The sequence below is a fragment of the Ruditapes philippinarum genome, unplaced genomic scaffold (genome assembly GCF_026571515.1).
Source record: "Ruditapes philippinarum isolate M1 unplaced genomic scaffold, ASM2657151v2 ctg885_1_1_1_1, whole genome shotgun sequence".
Taxonomy (NCBI): domain Eukaryota; kingdom Metazoa; phylum Mollusca; class Bivalvia; order Venerida; family Veneridae; genus Ruditapes; species Ruditapes philippinarum.
In genome coordinates this window covers 156562-177233 of record NW_026857915.1, presented here as the reverse complement: position 1 = coordinate 177233, position 20672 = coordinate 156562, and the positions used below count along the sequence as shown (strand labels likewise).

Below are 20672 nucleotides of genomic sequence, written 5' to 3'. Positions count from 1 at the left end.
TCTTTACATGCAACAAATTACGCCTTTAAAACTTTTCCGTTTTACTTTACTACTTTTGGTTTTTTATGGTATTGTTTATTCTTCTTTTCGATAGCATATTAAGAATACTATCCTCTGCAGCCCGATGATGAAACAGAACCTGAGATTGAATTTAAATACCTTAGAGTTTACTATATTATTTTAATTGGCGTTTGAATTATTTTGATTTTATCGAAGTGTTTATATCGGTGGCACACAATTTAGACATTTCATTATTTGCAATAAGACAAAATCAACTAGATACTAACCTCCCTACGTTGGTGATTGTCAATCATTGTTTTTGATTTAAGCAAAGCAAGTAACAGCCACAACGATTTTATATGCCTAAGTTGACACATCTGTTGCGCCTAAGATAGAAATATAAATAAAAATAAACTTAACAGTTATATATTCATATAGACCATAATATAAATTGATACTGTTCACGAAGTAGTATATTATTTACAGTACCCTGCTAAAACTACACATACCTATATGGCAATATTAAACAGGTTCATACAATAGGGAATTACTAGTATAATAAAACAAGCCAATAGACTATTGGCTAAAATAACATTACCCTTTGACTTGAGACTGTTGTTTTCATCTGCAGAGTTTTTGTCAAGTAGTCATGAAGATTTTGTTCATACAAACCACCTGTAGTCTTAAGGAAACTGATAGCAATATCCAGATTATATAAGGATTGACAAATATCTGGCAAGCACTTTATTTCGCTGCAGATCTTTGTTTTAAGTTCACTATTTAGTTCCTCCTGAAAAAAATGTGATAGATAGATATCCTTATACAGAAAAAGACTAGAAGAACAAAACTGCTATACGCTTTAGATTAAATGTACCGATCTGTACAAAATCTTGCGTCATATGAGTAATGTAGGTAAGGATGTTGATTTGAAATAATATCATCTGAAAACTACAGAATTTACTACTTCTCATCTATTTCAAAATAGTTATATAGTATGTGTAACGAAATACATGCATATATGCGTACCAGAATAATAATTTATTCTATCAAACGCATTATTGTTTGATAATTTGTATTTTTATATGTTCCTTGAGAGCAAACATGCAGTAGTAACAGTTCTAGTCCCGACAAGGCAAACACGATTAAACAACATAATTTGATAAATATACTTGATAAATATACCACCAACGCTATGTAAAACGCCATGCATACCTGCCGTATGTATGTTGATAATTTTTCAAATATAGTTGCGTTTGTACTCTCTGTTCGATATGTCATCAACTCGACCTGCAAGAAGATAAACAAGGCGATCGGTAAAACCGACATATGCGCTCACCGAAGCAGTAGCAAAAGGGACATTTGCAAGGCGAGAATATACAGGCAAAGTCATCAAGTGAGCATATATATATTATGTATATTATTTTTTTTAAATGGGAGATGATTCAAGAACGAAGCAAAATAGAGTTATGATTCTTTGGCATTGCACTCCGATTCAATGCCCTCTACCACTGCATTGTAAACAGATCATGTTCAAGGGTTTTCAGGCTATGATCCGGACAATATTTATCTAAAAGGGGTATAATTCAAAAACGGGAGGCAAAAAAGAGTTATGGCTCTTTAGCACTTCACTCCGCATCAATGCCTATTACTGTTTGGTGCAGTGTAAATAAATTATGCCCAAAGGGTTTTCAGGTTATGATCCAGACAATATTTATCTAAAAGGGAAAATAATTAAAAACGAGGCAAACTAAGAGTTATGGCTCTTTAGCGCTGCACTTCACCTTAATGGCCTCTACAACTGTGTGCAATTCAAACAAATTATGTCCAAAGGGTTTTCAAGTTATTCTTAGGACAAGATTTTTTAAAAGGGGAGATAGTTAGAAAGTTGCAAAATAGAGTTATGTTTCTTCAGCACTGCACCCCGCCTTGATGTCAACTACCACTGTGTGCTGTTTGAACAAATTATGTCCAAGGGTTTTCAAGTTATGCCCCGGACAAGCACAACGGACGAACAGATGGACAAGGTGGCGACTGTATGCCCTCCCTTCGGGGAGAAAAAAAAGTATTATACAATTTCCATGATGGGAATTCTGTTGTTGTAAAAACATAATTTGTGACAAAGTGAAAACAAATTGATGTTAATTCTACCTGTAAAACAGTAGAAATTTCAATCTCTGATTTTGAAAACAAGAATCTGTCCATGATTTGTCTTTCTAAACCTTTGAAGTCGTAGTCTATTTTATTCCCTTCACCCATCATAAATGTATACTGACAGTTAGCGAGAACAAGAGGAATCAAATCGTGTTCTTCATCATAACTTATAAGGTCTGCTGAGGTAATTTCTTTCGGCCTCACTTTCACAGAACTTGAGGCACTGAAAAAACAAATGGTAAGTTTTTTAAAATTATGGATACCAAAGTTGTAAGTTTTAGCAAATTTACATTTGTAACACAAAATGACATTTAAACTTTTCTAAAATCATAGCACCAGAGTATAAAGGATATTGAAAAAAAAAAGTAAATAAAATGAGTAAAATAACTGAATTTGCTGTACGCACCTTCCAGTTTCTTGAAAATATTTTTCAAGAAAATCATTCTGCTTTCTCAGGAGAAAATCTAGTAGCGCATAAGAGCATAATCCTGCACCGTCATTTGTGGGTAACATCATTGAAACTGGTGTGTTTTCATTAATGACATAGTGACTGTATTCTGGTAAAACTGTTGCACTCCCTATGTCAGTCTTACACACTAGAAAAAATTCTTCAGATACTTAATAATTACTCAAAACATTTATTCACACTAATTAACAATAAAAACTATGTATCAAGTAAAAATTTCAATAGGTTAGCTACATTTTAAAAAAGACAAGATTCGTTTGTTTGATTAATTCAAATAAATATAATGTTTGATGTTATCATTAAATAGTTGATTAAATGTAGAAACTGACCATAAAATTTCAACGCCTCCCGACACAAATCCCATGCTTTTGCAAAATCATCAAATAGCGTTTCAGTTTCATGCCCGGCAATTGTTTCTACAATATTAAAGAAAGCAATAAAAACCTTCGTAAAAAATCCATGGAACATTACATTACAATATTAATTTAAATTTTGACTGTGTTTGTCCATTTTACGGATGTTTTCAGTTTAAATACGCCTGTGAAAAAGACTACCTTATAGGATTCATTTAAGCATCGTATGACTTTACAATATGATCAAAAATATTTTATCCTTAAAAGTTCGATAAGTCGATTCAAAATAAATCTTCATAAATAATCGTTTCATATTTATTTACACAAGAAAATTTGTTGATTGAAATCTTAACTATTTATAGGATGAATACTTTATCAATGATTATAATTTCAAAGTCGGTTAACCTCGTTTCAGTTGAGCAATGGTAATCTTGGATGCCTCAGCTTTGTCCAGTTTTCTCTGATATTTCTGCAGCAATACAGAATGAAGACGTACGATGCTCGGAATGAAGCGTAAAGCTCTCAAATGATACTCCTGAAATATAGTTTAAGCATAATTACAGCACACTCCCGAGATACAGAGTGCAATGTAAATGATTCAAAAACTTCTTAAATACCTGTTTATTAAATGTACTTCTGATAACAATTCCTTTCAAAAAGAAGATAATTTAATGCCACGCTTTATTTGTATAATGTTTAGAAATAAATTGGCATTTTAACAAACATTAAACACATCAACATTAAATTTAATATCAGATGCATACTTCTTTTAGGAACAGTTGTAGAACTGAAAATTTCTTTAACGTGGCACCATGCCCAACTTCAGCATCAAATCTTTGTCGTAAATGATGTAGTGTAACTGGTGTTCTGTAGCCCCATACCATAGGAATCTCTTGCAATGGGAGTGCAGTTTTTGGGGTTGTTTCCGTTTCAAATAGCAAATTTAAAAGAGGATCAGCCCCTGTAGTTAAAAAATGTTAGAAAGCAACAAACTTCATTTTTCTTCCTTTACCAGTGATATTCTCCATAAGATATGATTACATGCAATTGAGTCACTTCATGCTGTACAAGATAATTGAATTATTTTGATTTATTATTAATTTTTAATGAATATCTTCAAGAGCTTTTCATATAATTTCTCGGGCTGATCATATATGATAACATATCATAGAAGTACATGTAGATAATGACGATTATATTAGCAGCTTATTTTAACAGCTTGGATATTTCAGCTCTATGTTATTGAGTGGCGATGTTGATGCTATTAGAACTTTAAACACCATGCTATAGCCTCTTGTTAAATGCTTTGTTCAGTATATTTTACACCACCCAATGCATGATCGTCATTGTTGCAAACTAAATAATTACAATTCTTTCAAGATATAATGGCAATTAAACGCACCTAGTCTTTTGTCATTAACAATGGTGTTATTATGTCTCTGAAGTAAACTGTCCACATCCTGAAGTTTAATAGGTAAAACAGTTGATGTTTTTAGTGATGATAAAATGTTTTACTTTTTTATTAAAACTGAATAGATGAAATTAAGTTATCTGAGAACTTTTACAAATGTTTGGTCAACCAAAAAAGTAATAGAAGGTTTTTATAAAGCGTATAAGATTATTAAACGCTTCCTTAAAATATTCAGATTTATAAAATTAGTTAACGCTTCCTTAAAATATTCAGTTTTATAAAATTATTTTGTTTGTTTGTTTGTTTGTTTGTTTGTTTCATTTACGCCTTTTCCCAACAGTATTTCAGTCATATAGGCGGGTAGTTTCCTAACCATCGTTCCTGGAGAGTTACACCAGTACTAGACTACCTTCCTCCGCGCTAAACTACCAAAGCATCTCCCGGGGATCGAACCCACGCCAGAGAGGTAACTAGATTAGAAGTCATCGACTCTAACCCCTGGACCACGGAGGCGGTACATAAAATTATTTAACGCTTCCTTAACATATTCAGTTTTTTTTCAATAACAAATTAAGCTACTACTTACTTCGCGACCTGACACACTTTAGATTCGACCATTTAAATACTGAGTATCTGTTTGTTAGTTCATTACAATTCGACTTCAAGATTGACCTATGTTTTATTTCATTAAAGTCATCCGTGCAATATTTAAAATATATTTACTGAAAAAATATCCTTCAAGTATTCATTGGTGAAAGCATCTTCCCAATTTTGTCTCCCGCCTTTAGTTGATAGCATATACACATCATTTTGTAAGTCTGTGCCTGTGAATAGAATAAAAATATGATTGTTAACAATTAAGCGAAGCACTAGATCTAGCCGTCTATTTTCTGAAACCAAAAGTTCATGGTTTTATGGGATAACGGTTACTAGTTGATTAAATAAGAACAACGTTACGTAAAAAACATCGTATGTACAAAAAAAGATTCATGCAGCGATCATTTTGTCCAAAATACAATTATGTCATTATCATACAATAATTGTATGATATCAATTATGACATTTCCACAATGCTTTTATTTGCACTGCGCGTCATAATAACAAAGAAAGTTACATTTATACCTTCAATAACCTTGACCATCATTTCATTTATGATGCAATGAATAAACAGAAGAACATCGTCTACGCTTCTCGCAAGTGCTCTGTGAATATCACCGATGTCTGACTGAATATGATGCCATAAGAATTCTTCAACCATACCCGAATCAATATCAGGGTGGATGATATTTTCAATTCCCTTAAATACATTAAATGATTTGATGAAATGAATGGCGGTTTATATGCTTTACCGTGTATAATTTTAGATTAAAAAAAACCAAACACTCTATAACATTGTATTTAAAACAAGGCAAATATAAGGGGAAAATACAGTTTTATAATTGAATCTTAAACATATAAACATGAAGTTTTAAGCAATCATTGCATACCTCTCTATCGCTTCCAACTCCTAGGTACATAGCCATATGAATCATCAGTCTTATAGTTGCACATTCTGCAGAAGTCAGCAATCTCTCTGGTTTAGGATCTTGTCCCCGACGGTTTTCAGCGGGACCCAAAATGTGACCAGTCATTGTTTGATCTTTGCTGTTAGATTTGATTATCACAAAAATATGAAGAAAAAAAACCAAGTCATTCATTATGTACAATTCAAGCACTACTTGAATTCTTATCATAACGAGAGCGACTATGTAAACAGCAAATAAATGCAATGTCAAAAGGAATATAAAATCATTTGTTCAGCTTTTTTTAAAAAGACAACATGCAAAATAAGTGACACGTAACCATCTCTGTATATATAAGAAACATGAACTCTTATAATAATTATGTGCGTTTGATATAATATTTTTTTAGGCACACCGTCATAAATGTAACAAATTCGCTTAATAGTTCATTGTTTCTATGAATTGATATAAACTTTATTTAGTTTTGAAATCAAATGCATATTTATATGCCAAAATTGAAAACTAAATCTTAGTTATTAATAATTATTTATATTACGATGAGTCTTTTGTATTTTCCTGAACGAGAACATAATTTTCTCCTCCGATTTCAGCGCCACATTGACATTTTGATTTCATAACCGGCTGGCCGCACTGTAAAGTAAGATATAAAACATATTCTACAGTTATGGTTTGCTTCTCAAGTTTTAATCATTTTAAGAGAAAACTGTAAGATAAGCTTTAATCTTTAAGCAAGAGCAAACCGTTTTAACAGCAATAAGACACTGATTTACATGTTAATGATATTTTTTCTTATTTTGTATCTTGAATAATTGTTATTGAATAAAAAGTTTACATTGTTTGTGCTATGAACCCATCAAATATCTTATTTGAGTCTTTCATAGCCACATAAGATGTGTATTTGTTCAAAATAACAATATTAAAGGATACTCACATCGCCTATCACGTACGGATGACCGTTAGGACATTCTTTAAAGAATAAAAATAAACACATATTATTCCCACATACGGAAAACGTCATGTTGTTTTTCAATTGGTAATGTTAATCATTTAGCGAAAAATAATTTAGGGATGTTAGTTCAGAAATTAAATTTATTAAATAAAATTTAGTTACATTTGAATGATTATTTTATTAAAATGAAAAGAATAGTATAGGCATGTATCAGGTAACTTTTTGCGAGAAAGCAAATAATTGTTTTATACAGAACATAATTTTTTATAAGACTTAAAATGTGAATAAACAGCTACAATTATAAGTACGTGATGATGAAAACTTATACATTGTATTTAAAAATATCCCTGTATACAATATACATGTAGTAGTAAAGATATATGGCAGTGGCAGTGATTACTTACTGTAATAGGCAGGCGTTTTATATGCACCCTTGGTTGTTTCTGTCGAGGCAATTATAGCATTCTTTATATCTTCAAGGTCATCTTGTGGCATGGTAGGCAAAAAGAAATCCTTAAAAAGATGCAACAGTTATAAGTATGTTTCTCTATCTGTTTAAATATTTGAGATAATATTTACTGTTGCTTTTGCTTCAAGCTTTCTCTAACAATGAAGAATAGAACGCAAACATTTTTAAACAGTCCTGACTAATGGACAATGATTCTCAGTATCTATAGCTTAATTTCCCACCAAAGTGAAGTTAAAAGCATGTTTTTAACATGAACAAAGACCTTACTTTAAAGAAGGAGTATAATAATACATACTTTACATGAAATTAAAAAAAGAACATTTCGATTTTATTTAGGAGTAAACTATACTGAGGAAAAACAATATTTCAAGAGTAATAACTTAACTGCAAAACAGATTTTATAGCATGAACTTTCACGACACAAAATGTATATGTTGTCATGATGTTAGAATTGGAGAAACGTGGACATATTTATCAGAAATATTAACTAAAGTGCTCTAGTTTAGATATTTGTCACGTAAGACCTTTATATGTTTCTTTTTTATTGCTATGAGGATTTATGTTATTAATAAATTAGGTATTTTAAATATTCGCAGGCACACAGTCCGGTATAAGCCGTTTGTAGATGACCACTTATTACTTATCTGTGTAACATAATATCACTGTGTAGATAAACAAGTTCAACTGAAGATAATCTTATTGTAACAAATAGCATATGCAGTTATGCTTTTTAATTTACAGAAGACTTAACAAAACAAAACAAAAATGATCAAGAAGAATTAAATGAATAATAAGGACTAAAAAAGCATTAAGGTAATGTTTTGTGTAGCAGCAAACAAAAATGCATACAATAACTTAAAAATGAAATCAAGACTATTATTAAAAACTTGCTTGTGTGTTTGTTTGATGTTTTGGTTTTTCTTTATTTTTTGTTTTGTTAAATACAAATCAAATGTCTTACGGACATTTAAACCATTTATAAGCATACAAATCTTCATAAGTTAACATTTATATTAGGCGTCATTCTAAAATTATCAGCACAGACTAATCATTTTTATACTTACAGCACACTTATCTGGAGTAAGACTCAGTCTAGAAAGTGGCCAGAGCAAGTTTTTCTCATCTGGAACACGCACTATCACAATAAGGAAATGAACTATCAAACTGTGTATTCCTTGCGTTTTAAAATCTTCATTCTCCCTAGTCACTATAGAACTCGGTACGAGTCTGTTTTCCAAGAGTCTCATGATTAGCTCCTAGACAGGTTTACAAAATAAAGCAGAGAAAAAAATTATTCAACACACAATGGTCAAACACTACACTAATAAAGAAAACATTTTCCTACAAATAATTTGTGAGATAAAACATCCGTTATCTAAAACTAGCAAAGAATTTGAATATATTTTATGTTTCTCATGTACACTAGTTTGAGTTGACAAGTGTATTCAATACATTTGGTAATACAATACAATGAAACAGTGAACATCTTCTGAATTTCTCATAGAAATACATTCTAGCTGCTACTTACGCAAAACGCTATTGAACTTACAATATGAATTTAAGAAAATCTGTTCTAAAACTATTTGTTTTCATTTTCTGTCCATACATTGTATTGTCGCAGATGCATACTATTTGTAAGCAAATTTACTTTAGCCTATTCAAAATGTATGGAATAAGAAAAATACAATTTGCACACATGGTATCAGTGTTATCATACCCTCACCTTGATTAAAATGAAAATATGTTATAAAGACATAATCGGATAAAACTGAAAGATCATTATTTTAAATGACACTTCATTTTGCCTGTGATAGTAGAAATACATATTTGATAACATATTCAAAATGTTTTAATCTATATTTTTAAGTTATCAAACACAGTGCTGCAAATTAATTTTTAAAAAGATAAGAGATTGATATACATGTATTTTCTTCTTTTCATTATTACGATAATACGGATTGAAACATATTTATTACCTTGTTGGTACAATGTTCACAGTCTTTAAAAAAGTTTGCAAGAAGCTCCAACATCTGAAATATTTGTTTTTTCTTGACATAATAAACTTTAAATTGACTTCTTAATGCGTGCTTTTATATATTCACTTGTACAGCATTTTACAACAACACGTCAACTTAATCTCACTGAGATTAGATAAGAATAATCATATTAAAGTTTCTTACTGCATTACAATCATTGAAAAATTGCCCAAAAATAAATGCCATGAACCATTAGCTATAGAAAAGTATGCATGTATACATAATAGTATGATAAATACAGCAAAACAATCATTTCACAAACGTTACTTAAAAAGACAAAATATTAACTACTATTCACACAATAAATCAGTGATATTGGTAGTAATGAAGTAACTATTAAATCATTGCTTAAAGGCTTCCTGATTAGAATAAATGTCGCAGGGGTAAAGAAGGTAAGTATTTTGTAAAGGATTTAATCATTTTAAGGCCTGGTAAAAGAAAGAGAGCTCACCATATCAAACTTGATTAATATAGCAGCAGTCTTCTAATAAGTATGTAAGTCGTTGTATTTAATTATTGGTATTTGACGTGTATAAAATTAATAGAAATTTGGGACTCTGTGCTATTTGCATTTTATTGAGTTCACATACATTAATCGTTACTGTCATTTAGAATATTTTTTAATGTAAAACAATTATTAACCTGTGTAGAAGTCTTCCTCTGTGTTGGTGGATACAGATGTGTCTTTGTTATCTCTCTATACATCCCTAGTTGTAGTAAAGGCTCCATATGGACGTCTTCTTCGTTGATGTTCTGTCATAATCATGAAATAGTTATGTAATGACAAATCTAAATGCTGACCATATAAATTTAAATAAGGATTAAGAAAAATAATAAATTTATTTGGTCTGAACGTGAGATTAGCTTTATCCTGGTAAGGATTTTTAAATTTGTATTAAACACCATTCCATTAAATTGAAATTTATTTATCTACTAGTATCTAGGAGAGCAACCTATGAAATTGCATTTTGTTTCATTTTTATATTATCAATTAAAATTAATACAAACGTTTACTGAAGTGTTGAGTATGTCAATGTTTTCGTCATGAACCGTCTGCATCACAGCATCTCTCAGTTTTACATAAACAGAACCACACACAACAAAGCGATCACATTCTTCCTAAAAAGTAAGCGTTTTTAATTTACTACTTTTATGTTCCGATTTGTTGTTGTTTTCTGTAACGATTATCACCTAATTTAGGCACAAAATATTACATTTAAAAATAGCAAGTTCTTTATTTCCAAAATATTGTTTTCAAAACATAACAAAAGATAAAGATAAACAATCTATATATAAGATTAAATTTCTATTATATGTATTTGAGAAAGAAATTTATCTTTAGAGTTTCATCTTGTATTTCGTGTCATCAAAAATATCATACGGATTGTCTTTGTATCTAGTGTGTAGCAATAAATGGTTACCTTTAAAATTCCTTTTATACATTAAACGTATCGATCATTACTGAAATTTGTTTTGCAAGTCAAATAGTGCAAAGCTCTTTGAGTTCATCAAGCAATCAACATTTAAGATCAAATCACAAAACGATGATGCTAACAACACAAGTTATTTCTCAAGAAATGGTAGAAAAGGTAATAAATTGTAGGTACTTCTTCAGTAGCGACTTACGCTTCTTGAATTTGCGATTTGCATCCATTCAAATTCAGAATCTTCACATACAGTATAATACACATCAGTTCCGTAAAATCGGCACAAATACTTCACCAGATATTTTCTAGAAATAAAATCTTATATCTAATTGCAAGTTATGACATTAAACATAAGCCAGTTATGCTCATTCTTTTATCATTAGTATCATAATGTGTGTTAAGATTAGAAGTATAAACTGGATCGTTGTGAAAATTAATTGCACGATATTAGTAACTAAACATTTCTTTAAAAAGATATCCGTTAAATTATCAAATTATCGGTTAGATATATTTTTTTACGTTTCATTTGGCATTTATTTCTATAATGACCCGATTTTGACGTAAAGAATGACTGTTCAGTATGTGCACTATGTGCAATGATACAAAATACTTTGTATGTTTATGTAAAGTATTTCACTGTTAAGTGTTGTAACAAATCTGGAAAATGGAAGGTCACTTTGAAGCAGAGAAACAACAATAAAAAATGGAAACTACAGACTCTGTTTGATTGAGTCTGTCCATGTGAGGTGATGTAAACTTTTAACATGCCCCCCTAGCACATACTTAGGCGGTATTCAGTCTTTAACTCTGACGTGCTAAAAGCAATGCTCAAGTGTATCAATTGTAAACCGTTTTGCCTGCAACATTTACTATTCAATATTCTTTACAAAAATCAATATTTTGTGTTGATGTTGTATAATGCAATTGTGTTGTTTTTTATTTTTACTGGTTCTTCAATAACGTTGTTTTATTATTGATTACCGGAAGTCAACTCACATAATGACGTCAATACAATAACATATAAAAATCGGCGCGACACGCTAAACGTGACGCTAATATTGGCGCAATAACTCTGTGCATGCATATGTATAACTCTGTACATTCATATGTACGTAACAACTTTATATATCTTAATCTGTATTATTCTAAATTTCAACTCGTCTATATTTTTAAAAAAGCGTTCGATTGTGGATGATATTTGAGTACAAGATGTTTAGTAGAATAGCAGAGATTTTCAGAAGTAAAAGTCAAAACCATATTAGGTATGGTGTATTCCAAAATAGTGTTGCCTCTTTTTATAAATTATACGAAGTCATGTATATGTATAAAATCGATTCGTAATCCATTTTATTTTTTCTTCAAAAATACATTTACATGAACAGATGTATATTTAAACTTGTACACAGAAATTTTTCATTTCTAATCAATTGTTTCTATTTACCTCGGCCAAACTGTCTTTGTACTTTGGCATAGTTGTTTGGCTTTTTGTGCTTGCAGTATAGCCATATTTCCATTCTCTTGATTGTGTTGAACATATTTGACAATACTTTCTGCAACAATTCGCAGCCCAAATCTTGCACATGCCAATCCATAAAGCTTTTCAACCGTTATACCATCACTTTCTATTGTCTTTAATGCTGTATCAAGTGCTTTTGTAGCTAAAACACTGCTGTTTGAACTTTTTTCCTTGTAACTTTGCATTAATTTATCCTAGAACGGGAATGGGGGTCATTTTAACAATATCTACGAAAAACTAGAAAAATACAGGACATTCGAGTCAGTAAAAATTGAAATTTCACCGTATCTGGTGCTCTTTAGCACGACCAAAGATGTAGGCCTTTAATAATTTTGGTAGCAAAATAATATATATGTAATATTAATGAAAATAGATTTAGATGCATAATGGGAAAAACAAATCATGCTTCCATAAAAATCTCTAAGTACTGTAAGTAGCTCTCTTTGTATTTTAATGTATATGATTTATTGATAGGGATTTCCAATTTTTAGTGCGAGATTTAATTGGAAACTAAAACATGCAAATCATACACTGAGCTACATAAAAACGTCTTACAAGGTAAGACAAAAGAAAATTATGCACCAATGACGAAAGAGAATAGTTTTAAGTATTCTATAAATTATCATTGCGATTCACATTTTATCTCCAAATTAGCGAAAGAAATAGTATATTTACTACATAATGTATGCTTATGTTTTAAATGAATATGGCATAATTGACAACAATGAGATATATTTTTCATTTATAAATGATTTTATTTTTTTGCAGTGAGAGAAAGACTTAAAAAGTTAACCATTGAAATTTTAGATTGTTTAAAGAATGGGGAATTTAGTTAATTTTGATATTGATACATTTAAGTCATAAAAAATGCCAATGGTATTGTTTTGTACCTCAACACAGCTGACGATCAACAGGCTCAGGTTTAGAGGCATTTCCGATTTTTCAGGTACATCATCAGACAGAACATCTTTAGCCTCTCCAAGATATTTTTCTAAATTTTTAATAACATCCCTTTCACTGAAAAGAAATGCAACATAATAAACTTTTCATAGCTATCTATGCAACTATAAGCCTTTTTAAGCACAGTTGCAGAGAATACGTTCTCTAAACATACGTAATTACACGGACATGCCTTATGGTAAACCCTTTTCGCTGATGAATATTTTGTTTGAAGAAAGGTAGCACCACCTACTAACCGCCAGTAAACAATTCATTTTCACTAAACACATGAGCTTTAAAGAGTTTTCAATTGTGTCAAGTGACTCAACCTATACGTTTTCAATTTTACTGCCTCAATAATTTGTTTATGGTACAGGAATTAATTCCTTGGCACCTTTAAACAAAAAGTAATTGTAGAAACGAAACAATTGTTCCTATCACTTCTTTATGTTATACTATTACCTGGTTTTCAGCAAGAGTTGAAGAAGAAACGATCTAAATACTGGATTTGGATCAATGCCGGTATCAAATATGGACAACGTTTTCGTATGTGAACGTTGTGCAGGTGTCCTATAGAAGGCATACGACAATAATTTGGCAACAACCTCTTTAGATGGAGCAGTATTATCTGCAAAGCTCAGTTGTGATATAGCATCCATGAAAAATGCATTGCATCTCTTCTGATAGTCTCTCAACATCTTCTCCCCATCACTATTAATGCTAAAATACATATATTATCAAGTATAAGCATATAAGTCCAGTTATTCATATATTCAAAAATTCTACAGATTGTAGTCATTTACAGATCGAAATACCATTGTTAATTTGTTTTTGCTTCTAACATATGTGGCCTGGATAATCACAATAACATTCATCAAAAGAAAAGCAAAAATTTTTCGTTGTTCAAATTTTAAAAAGACTGCAGGAAATTGTTAAATATAACATATAAAAATCAGCAAAGAAGTTATCAACACATGAAATTCTTTATTTACATAAAATCAGCTAAAATTGCGAGAAACAGTTATCGAAAACACACAAGAAACACTATTTTATAAATTATTGTAAAAGAAACAAAATATGGAAAATATCGCCACATAATTGGCACAAAAAGAACAGTGCCTACTTTTCAGTATATTCCTGTTTCGGGCACCATTTTTCTCCAAATTCAGTTCGGCATTTTGCACAAGAATTTTGCCCAGATGCTATCAAGTCATGGTAACAGCGGTTACATAAAATGTCACTGCATGGCAGAGTTACTGGATAACCTTCCAAAACCTTCTCACAGTCACTGCATTTCAACAAAGATCTGAAAAGATATATACAGAAAAAGTAAAGAAAATATTTAACTGCAATATCTAAATGTTTAAAGCACTAATTAAAGGTATGATAGTTATGGAATTCTATTCTTACTTAAGACCGACCAGCGCGATAAAGATATTCCAGTATAGGTAAAACTAAACGAAAGATTGATTTGGAATCTAACGATTAACAACTTTTATATATTCATCATCATTTATTTGTTTGGAATTTTAGACTATATTTTTAACTGACTATAAATTGATATATTAACTGCAAATAATTCTTTTCTTACCCTATGAAAACTTTCGTTGCCGTTTTATTACAGGTTATAAGGAATTTCTCAACAGCGTTTATTGAATTGATATTCTTCATATCAGTGGACTCATCCAATACCTTTAAATAAATGAATGAATGAATGAATGAATAAATAAAAGGCATTTCAATAGGTTTAGTAAAACATTTAAGCATTAAAGGCAGATATTATTTCAAATCTACTATATGGACAATCACTCTCATCCCAAAATTATACTTGAATATAATTTATTTGAAACAAATTTATATTTAAAGAAACAACAAAAAACTACTACGACGGCAATGGAATAACAATGCAGTTTTAAACATGACATATGGGCCTAATTAACACAATTAAATGTTCTATGATTTGATAACCCTTATTCTAAATACAAAAGGAAACACTTGAGGCGTTTGAGACTCACCGCCCAAAGAGGTGAACAAAACTTGATTGTGATCCTGGTATCAGTCTCCTCAACACACACATGCTCAATAAACAATCTCATAACCATTACACGGGACCATAAAGATCTTAAAAAGAGAAGCACGAATATTAGGCATTGTAATTACCTTATAAGGTAAGTAAAGTTTGTTTATATACTGATAGGAAAAAATAAACAGTTTCCAATTTTCAATAATATTGATACAGCAATCCATCATATTGAAATGTTGCTTTGCTCAAAATGGAGAGTATCAAATTGTAATCCTTGGGTCGCTGATTAAGTTCACAGGGGAAGCAATTTTTCTCCGAGTAAATGCTTTGTCATAAATAGATACAAACTTCAAAACTTCAATCTAAACAAACATACAAATTATATCTACACATTCTTACTTCATTCTTTTCACAATTATTCCAGTGTCTTCTCCAAAGACTGAAACGTCTTGATGGTACATAGCCATTATTTTTTCAACTATTGATCTGAAACGATGATATCTACCGATCCATTGTGCTCTATCATCTTTTTCATCGAGTTCTCCTTTCTTTGGCGAAAATGTTTCGATTAGTAAGCTAGCAGCCCTGATTGTCTGGACAAATAAAGTGTATATGTATGTATAAGAATATATCAAACTGAATACTTATGTTCAAATGAGACAAAACCTTTTTAAGTAAAGGTAGCTTTTTGAAATACCTTGTACCAAATGATTAAAATGACAGTATTTTTCTAAGAGTAATAACGTTTCATAATATACCAGAAAATACAAGATCTTCATCTAGAAATGCATTTGCATCTGTTTTATATTGTAATTAATATCAACTGAATTACCCTCATAGATTGTATCAACAATTAAGCAATTTATCACTTACAAGGACATATCCTGTCAACATATCACAATCGGGTTCAGAACACTGATTAAATATTTTTTCAATGCATTCAGGCCAAAGGGCTACCAGCGAATGAAAGATTCTTAGTCGTGGTAAGAAGGAATCTACTACCAGATGAATGTAGATAACTATGTCTAGAAAGCTTAGCCCATTGATCTTTGCTTGAATTCTTTTTATTGTTGTAAATGTTGCTTCGAACACAAGCTGTGAAGAAACAGTATTAAAACAATTATGATTCAAACAAACAGTTTTCAGCTATCAAAACTTGTTGATAAATGATATGATATTCCAATATATGAAAAGTATTGCCTAAACATTGAAATCAGTCAATTTACTGCGGAAAAAGAAGCTGTCATTTTAAATCTTTATTAACTTTGACCATAATGATTTATAAATAGAGACAACATTAGACGATTGAATGTGTATCAAGAAACAAAAACGAACATGAAACTCGTCTGTGTCATCTTTTGATGGATACAAGGTATTTATAACATCCCAGAGATAGTCTTCAGTGGCTTTCTGTGTCACATCATCTTGAAGTTTACCGAGTGCCTTGAACAATGCATGATCATCCAAAATACGCCTCAATGACTTGACCCTTTGGTTAGCAAAACTAAGGAGCATACCTTAAAAACATTTAAATATTGACTACATGTTTAGCTCCATTTTGTCTTTAATCCATTTATGTTTGTATTTCATAAGTCATATCAATATAAAAAAAACTGGCAAAACAAAAAGTATATGGATGTTCTACAATTTTGATTATTTATAACAAGTCATTTAAATATAGTTAAACCATAACTTAAAAATTACTTTCATCATCCAAATCATGTTCCTCTGGTGTTGGCAGATCAATATTGAGAACCTCATTCATCTTTTGTATGAATATCCACGAAAATGGCATTCTGACACAGAATGTATGTCCGTCGCTGCTAGTTGACAATACAGGTATATCTGACTGCACATTAGACTTTTCTCGGAAAGGCAAATCCTTGAACTTCAAAACAAATATAAATCTTTACAGAAGACTCAATACGTTTAATCAAACTAAGCTTGAAAGTGTAACAGATAAATAAATTGAATTATTTGACAATAATTAAAAAATATCGAATACTGAACGGCAGTTTCCAGAGATGAATGTCTATGAATTAGCGTTTAAATACAGATATTTCTCCTATAGTCTTTGGTACACTATCTTGAATTTCCTTCTTTTTAAATACTTGAAAAAAAAATGAAAATTATAGACATAATTGTCTTTGCAATAGCTTTGATCATTTAAAATCATTTAAAAACGATGTTCCTTTTTTTTTTATTTTGAAATGAAATGAATGATCGTTCTGACAGTATTCCTTCTGAAGAAAGTTATTACATCAGTGTTTATAAAGTATCGATTTTCATCATACTATGCATTAAAGTCTAAATAAATAAATCACGTTGATAATGTTTTCATTATGACTAACAAATAAATAGTTCTACGACTTTTGTATACACACCTTGTTTATCTTCACAAATTACCTTGAGTGTGTTAAGTGAATTGAAAATATCAATCCATAATCCTTGTTTCCATGGAAATTTGTCGTCCGCTAGTATACTGAGGTTTTCATTTGTATCACAAACCGCAATGATACCAGCCAAAATTGGGCATATCTTGCTCTCCAGTACTTTTATACACGAATTCCTATCAATATCAAAATGTAAACATATTTTTTAAAAACTTTAGCGTGTATAATCTTTAAAGACTATTTTAGTTTCATTTTCATACCTTATACTTTATAGTTAAATATTTGTTTTGATTTCAACATAATTCATTGCAAAAAAATAAAGAAATAGAAACATTTATATGCATGAAAAGGCAGTTGCAATATACTGATAGAATAATTTCTATCAGAGATGATACATATCATAGATACATGTAATACAAGAAACATCTTAAATTTTAAAAAATATAAAGGGTAGAGGGAAAAAAGTAGGGCAAGTTTCACTCAATGCAGACACCACATAATCCTGTCACATAGAACATCAAAAAGAACATGAACGACACAAACATCGGAAATGAACAAGGTACTATTGGAACGGAGAAGTATTTCTTTCAATGGGCACCAATAGAAACGTAACCAAAAAGAAATTACTAGCAATTTAAAAATAGCATAATGTAAATAACCTGAAAGTGCCAGCTTTGGTTATGTTTTCGAAGTTCGCAACCTCTCCAACCAACCATTCTCTGACCTTGTATGATAAACCAGATTCAGTTTCTTTCTGATGCAGCAACTTCGCAATATGATAGCATAATCCCTTAATGAAGAGTTCATCCCCTTGAAGTACAAAACGTTTATAGTGCCATATGTTCATTAGACCAGACCACTTTAACTTTATATGAACTTACTTGATATTATTTGTATATGACGCCAAACATTTTCCAAAAAAAAAATCATCAACTACAAAATATTACTATGCATCTTCAAATTGTGTTTGTTTGATCTTTTACAAAATTTCAAAATATATTGGCAATGAAATATCATATTCAAAGATTTAAGTTAAAGAATGTACATTATATGTCAACATTGATTAGATAGAACATTTCTTTTCCAGGTGATTTATACCTTGGAAAATCCTAGTACAATTTTTACCTTGATCTTGATGGATTAAACGAAGAACTATGTCTACTCTGTCTGTTTCTCTGCTTTTTTGTTCTTCCTTGTCTTTAACAATTGCAAGAGCTGCAGGAACACAGTGAAGCACTAATGTTTTCACATCAAGTTTGCTTCTTTTTGATTCCTCACATTTTTCAACCTGTACTGTTGGTAGGTCAACATCATTCTCAGCGCAAAAACTTTCATCTATTTGCAAAAATGTGTTCGGGTTTTCTTCAGGGTTATCAATATCATCATTTGTATGAGAACCAGCATAATCGTTTTGGTTCATCGTTTTGCCGGCTGGAGCACTGAAATAAAAAAAATACTTACAGTAAAATAGCTTGATGTAGGCATATACTAAAATTACGCTCTGATGAATACCTTTTGTCATAAAATTAGATTTCATTTTGTATTGTTCAGTCGATTATATTAGGAATATATGAACATTTTAACAAACCACAAACGAATGCATATACTCAACTTACACCAGTTGGTACAATACATGTATACTATACAGAAAACGAACGGGATAAACATAATATTAGTAAAGCAACAAACGTAAAATCCATACCAAGACTAACGATATATGTTGTTTGTTTTTACATACGTAAATATAAGAATGAAAAACGAAACAAGTTTTATGTATGATAGTCATGTACACACTTAGACATTTAATTACATAACGTCTTTGCGACGTCAGAGATGAAAAACAACTGAAATGTTATAATCAATTTTAAAAAAGCATAAAAGTTTATACCTTTTGATCAAACCTTTAGTTGTGTGATCTTCTATAGCCATTGCACTGCCGAACAGCGTACCAACAGATCGTCCATACATGTCTCGAAAAGCTGGCAAGTTCATATCCTCAGGAATAAGGTCATCTATATGCGCAGAATGCCAATTCCCACACTTGAAATTGGAAATGTCATATATTCGAACATTTATGTAAGAGTGTTTTAAGAAAAATATCAGATAAGCAACAAAGAAGAAAATAAGTCGGAAAATGTAATTATGGATACGCAAGATAGGGTCGCCATTCCGTAAATGTAGCTATAATAGTATCAGGATGTTTTATACGGAGACGAAAACGTAGCAAATGTTATGCAACAATAGAAAAACATTTCATAACAATATATATAAATATAATTTGTTTTTCATTTCATTCTTATTTTTCAAGACAAATAGTTGTTTAAGCCCTTTGTTAACCACTTTTATTATTCCCCGGTTAAGATTGTTTTTGGACCCCCTGGGTCAAAGTCTCTTTAACTAAAATAGAGAAATAGCTTCCAGATGATAACTTGAATTAGCAATAAGACATTGTAATCAAACTTGGTGTAAAGCTTGGTATAAAGACTCCAGTTTGGACAGCTTTGGCCTCCCTATGATTAAGGTCACTGTTACTATTAATTTAAACGATAACTAGAATATACTAGCATATTAGATATTGTAAACAAATTTAGTATATAGTAAGCTTATGTGGAAACCTCTCTTGGTATTGCTTTTGGTCAAGTTCAAAGTTTTCGTCCGACCACTAGTTACTTTACACAGTTTTGAGCTTTTTTCTCTTTATTTTCTTCTACAGAAAATATAATATGGTTTCCAGATGATTTCTTTTAACAAGACAATGAATAGTAGTTATGTTTGGTAAATACCGATGAAACATTATTGAATGCAGATGGAATTTGTCTTTAAATCACTAATTTTATACATAGTTATGAATCCATTTTTATGTATCGAAATATATAAGTTTATATATTATTTATACTTTAAGCAAGGCAATTCATTGTCATAATTATGGGTACACAGATCAAACATCATTAAATATAGGTTAAGTTCAAATTTTGCCTCAGATCACTTATTTTTTCAAAAGGATAAGGTGGCGGAT

General features: G+C 30.6%; 1 protein-coding gene across 1 annotated transcript in view; it reads right to left on the bottom strand.

Annotated features, from left to right (window-relative positions):
- The window catches only part of LOC132751507 (E3 ubiquitin-protein ligase rnf213-alpha-like), a 66164-nt gene that overhangs the window by 2245 nt on the left and 43247 nt on the right, over window positions 1-20672 (bottom strand). The window contains exons 48-81 of the mRNA XM_060741683.1: window positions 19545-19696; window positions 18782-19095; window positions 18316-18466; window positions 17670-17832; window positions 16968-17151; window positions 16599-16780; window positions 16137-16358; window positions 15663-15856; window positions 15256-15361; window positions 14832-14932; window positions 14364-14546; window positions 13703-13960; window positions 13192-13318; window positions 12227-12495; window positions 10985-11090; window positions 10367-10477; window positions 10001-10111; window positions 9299-9352; window positions 8387-8578; window positions 7258-7366; window positions 6836-6870; window positions 6440-6534; window positions 5869-6025; window positions 5504-5678; window positions 5105-5205; window positions 4373-4430; window positions 3735-3931; window positions 3376-3505; window positions 2947-3033; window positions 2558-2747; window positions 2149-2374; window positions 1213-1287; window positions 599-790; window positions 288-386 (exon numbers count right to left, since the gene is read on the bottom strand). Coding sequence (XP_060597666.1) covers window positions 288-386; window positions 599-790; window positions 1213-1287; window positions 2149-2374; window positions 2558-2747; window positions 2947-3033; window positions 3376-3505; window positions 3735-3931; window positions 4373-4430; window positions 5105-5205; window positions 5504-5678; window positions 5869-6025; window positions 6440-6534; window positions 6836-6870; window positions 7258-7366; window positions 8387-8578; window positions 9299-9352; window positions 10001-10111; window positions 10367-10477; window positions 10985-11090; window positions 12227-12495; window positions 13192-13318; window positions 13703-13960; window positions 14364-14546; window positions 14832-14932; window positions 15256-15361; window positions 15663-15856; window positions 16137-16358; window positions 16599-16780; window positions 16968-17151; window positions 17670-17832; window positions 18316-18466; window positions 18782-19095; window positions 19545-19696 — 5106 coding nt within the window. The remainder of the gene's footprint in view (window positions 1-287; window positions 387-598; window positions 791-1212; window positions 1288-2148; window positions 2375-2557; window positions 2748-2946; window positions 3034-3375; window positions 3506-3734; window positions 3932-4372; window positions 4431-5104; window positions 5206-5503; window positions 5679-5868; window positions 6026-6439; window positions 6535-6835; window positions 6871-7257; window positions 7367-8386; window positions 8579-9298; window positions 9353-10000; window positions 10112-10366; window positions 10478-10984; window positions 11091-12226; window positions 12496-13191; window positions 13319-13702; window positions 13961-14363; window positions 14547-14831; window positions 14933-15255; window positions 15362-15662; window positions 15857-16136; window positions 16359-16598; window positions 16781-16967; window positions 17152-17669; window positions 17833-18315; window positions 18467-18781; window positions 19096-19544; window positions 19697-20672) is intronic.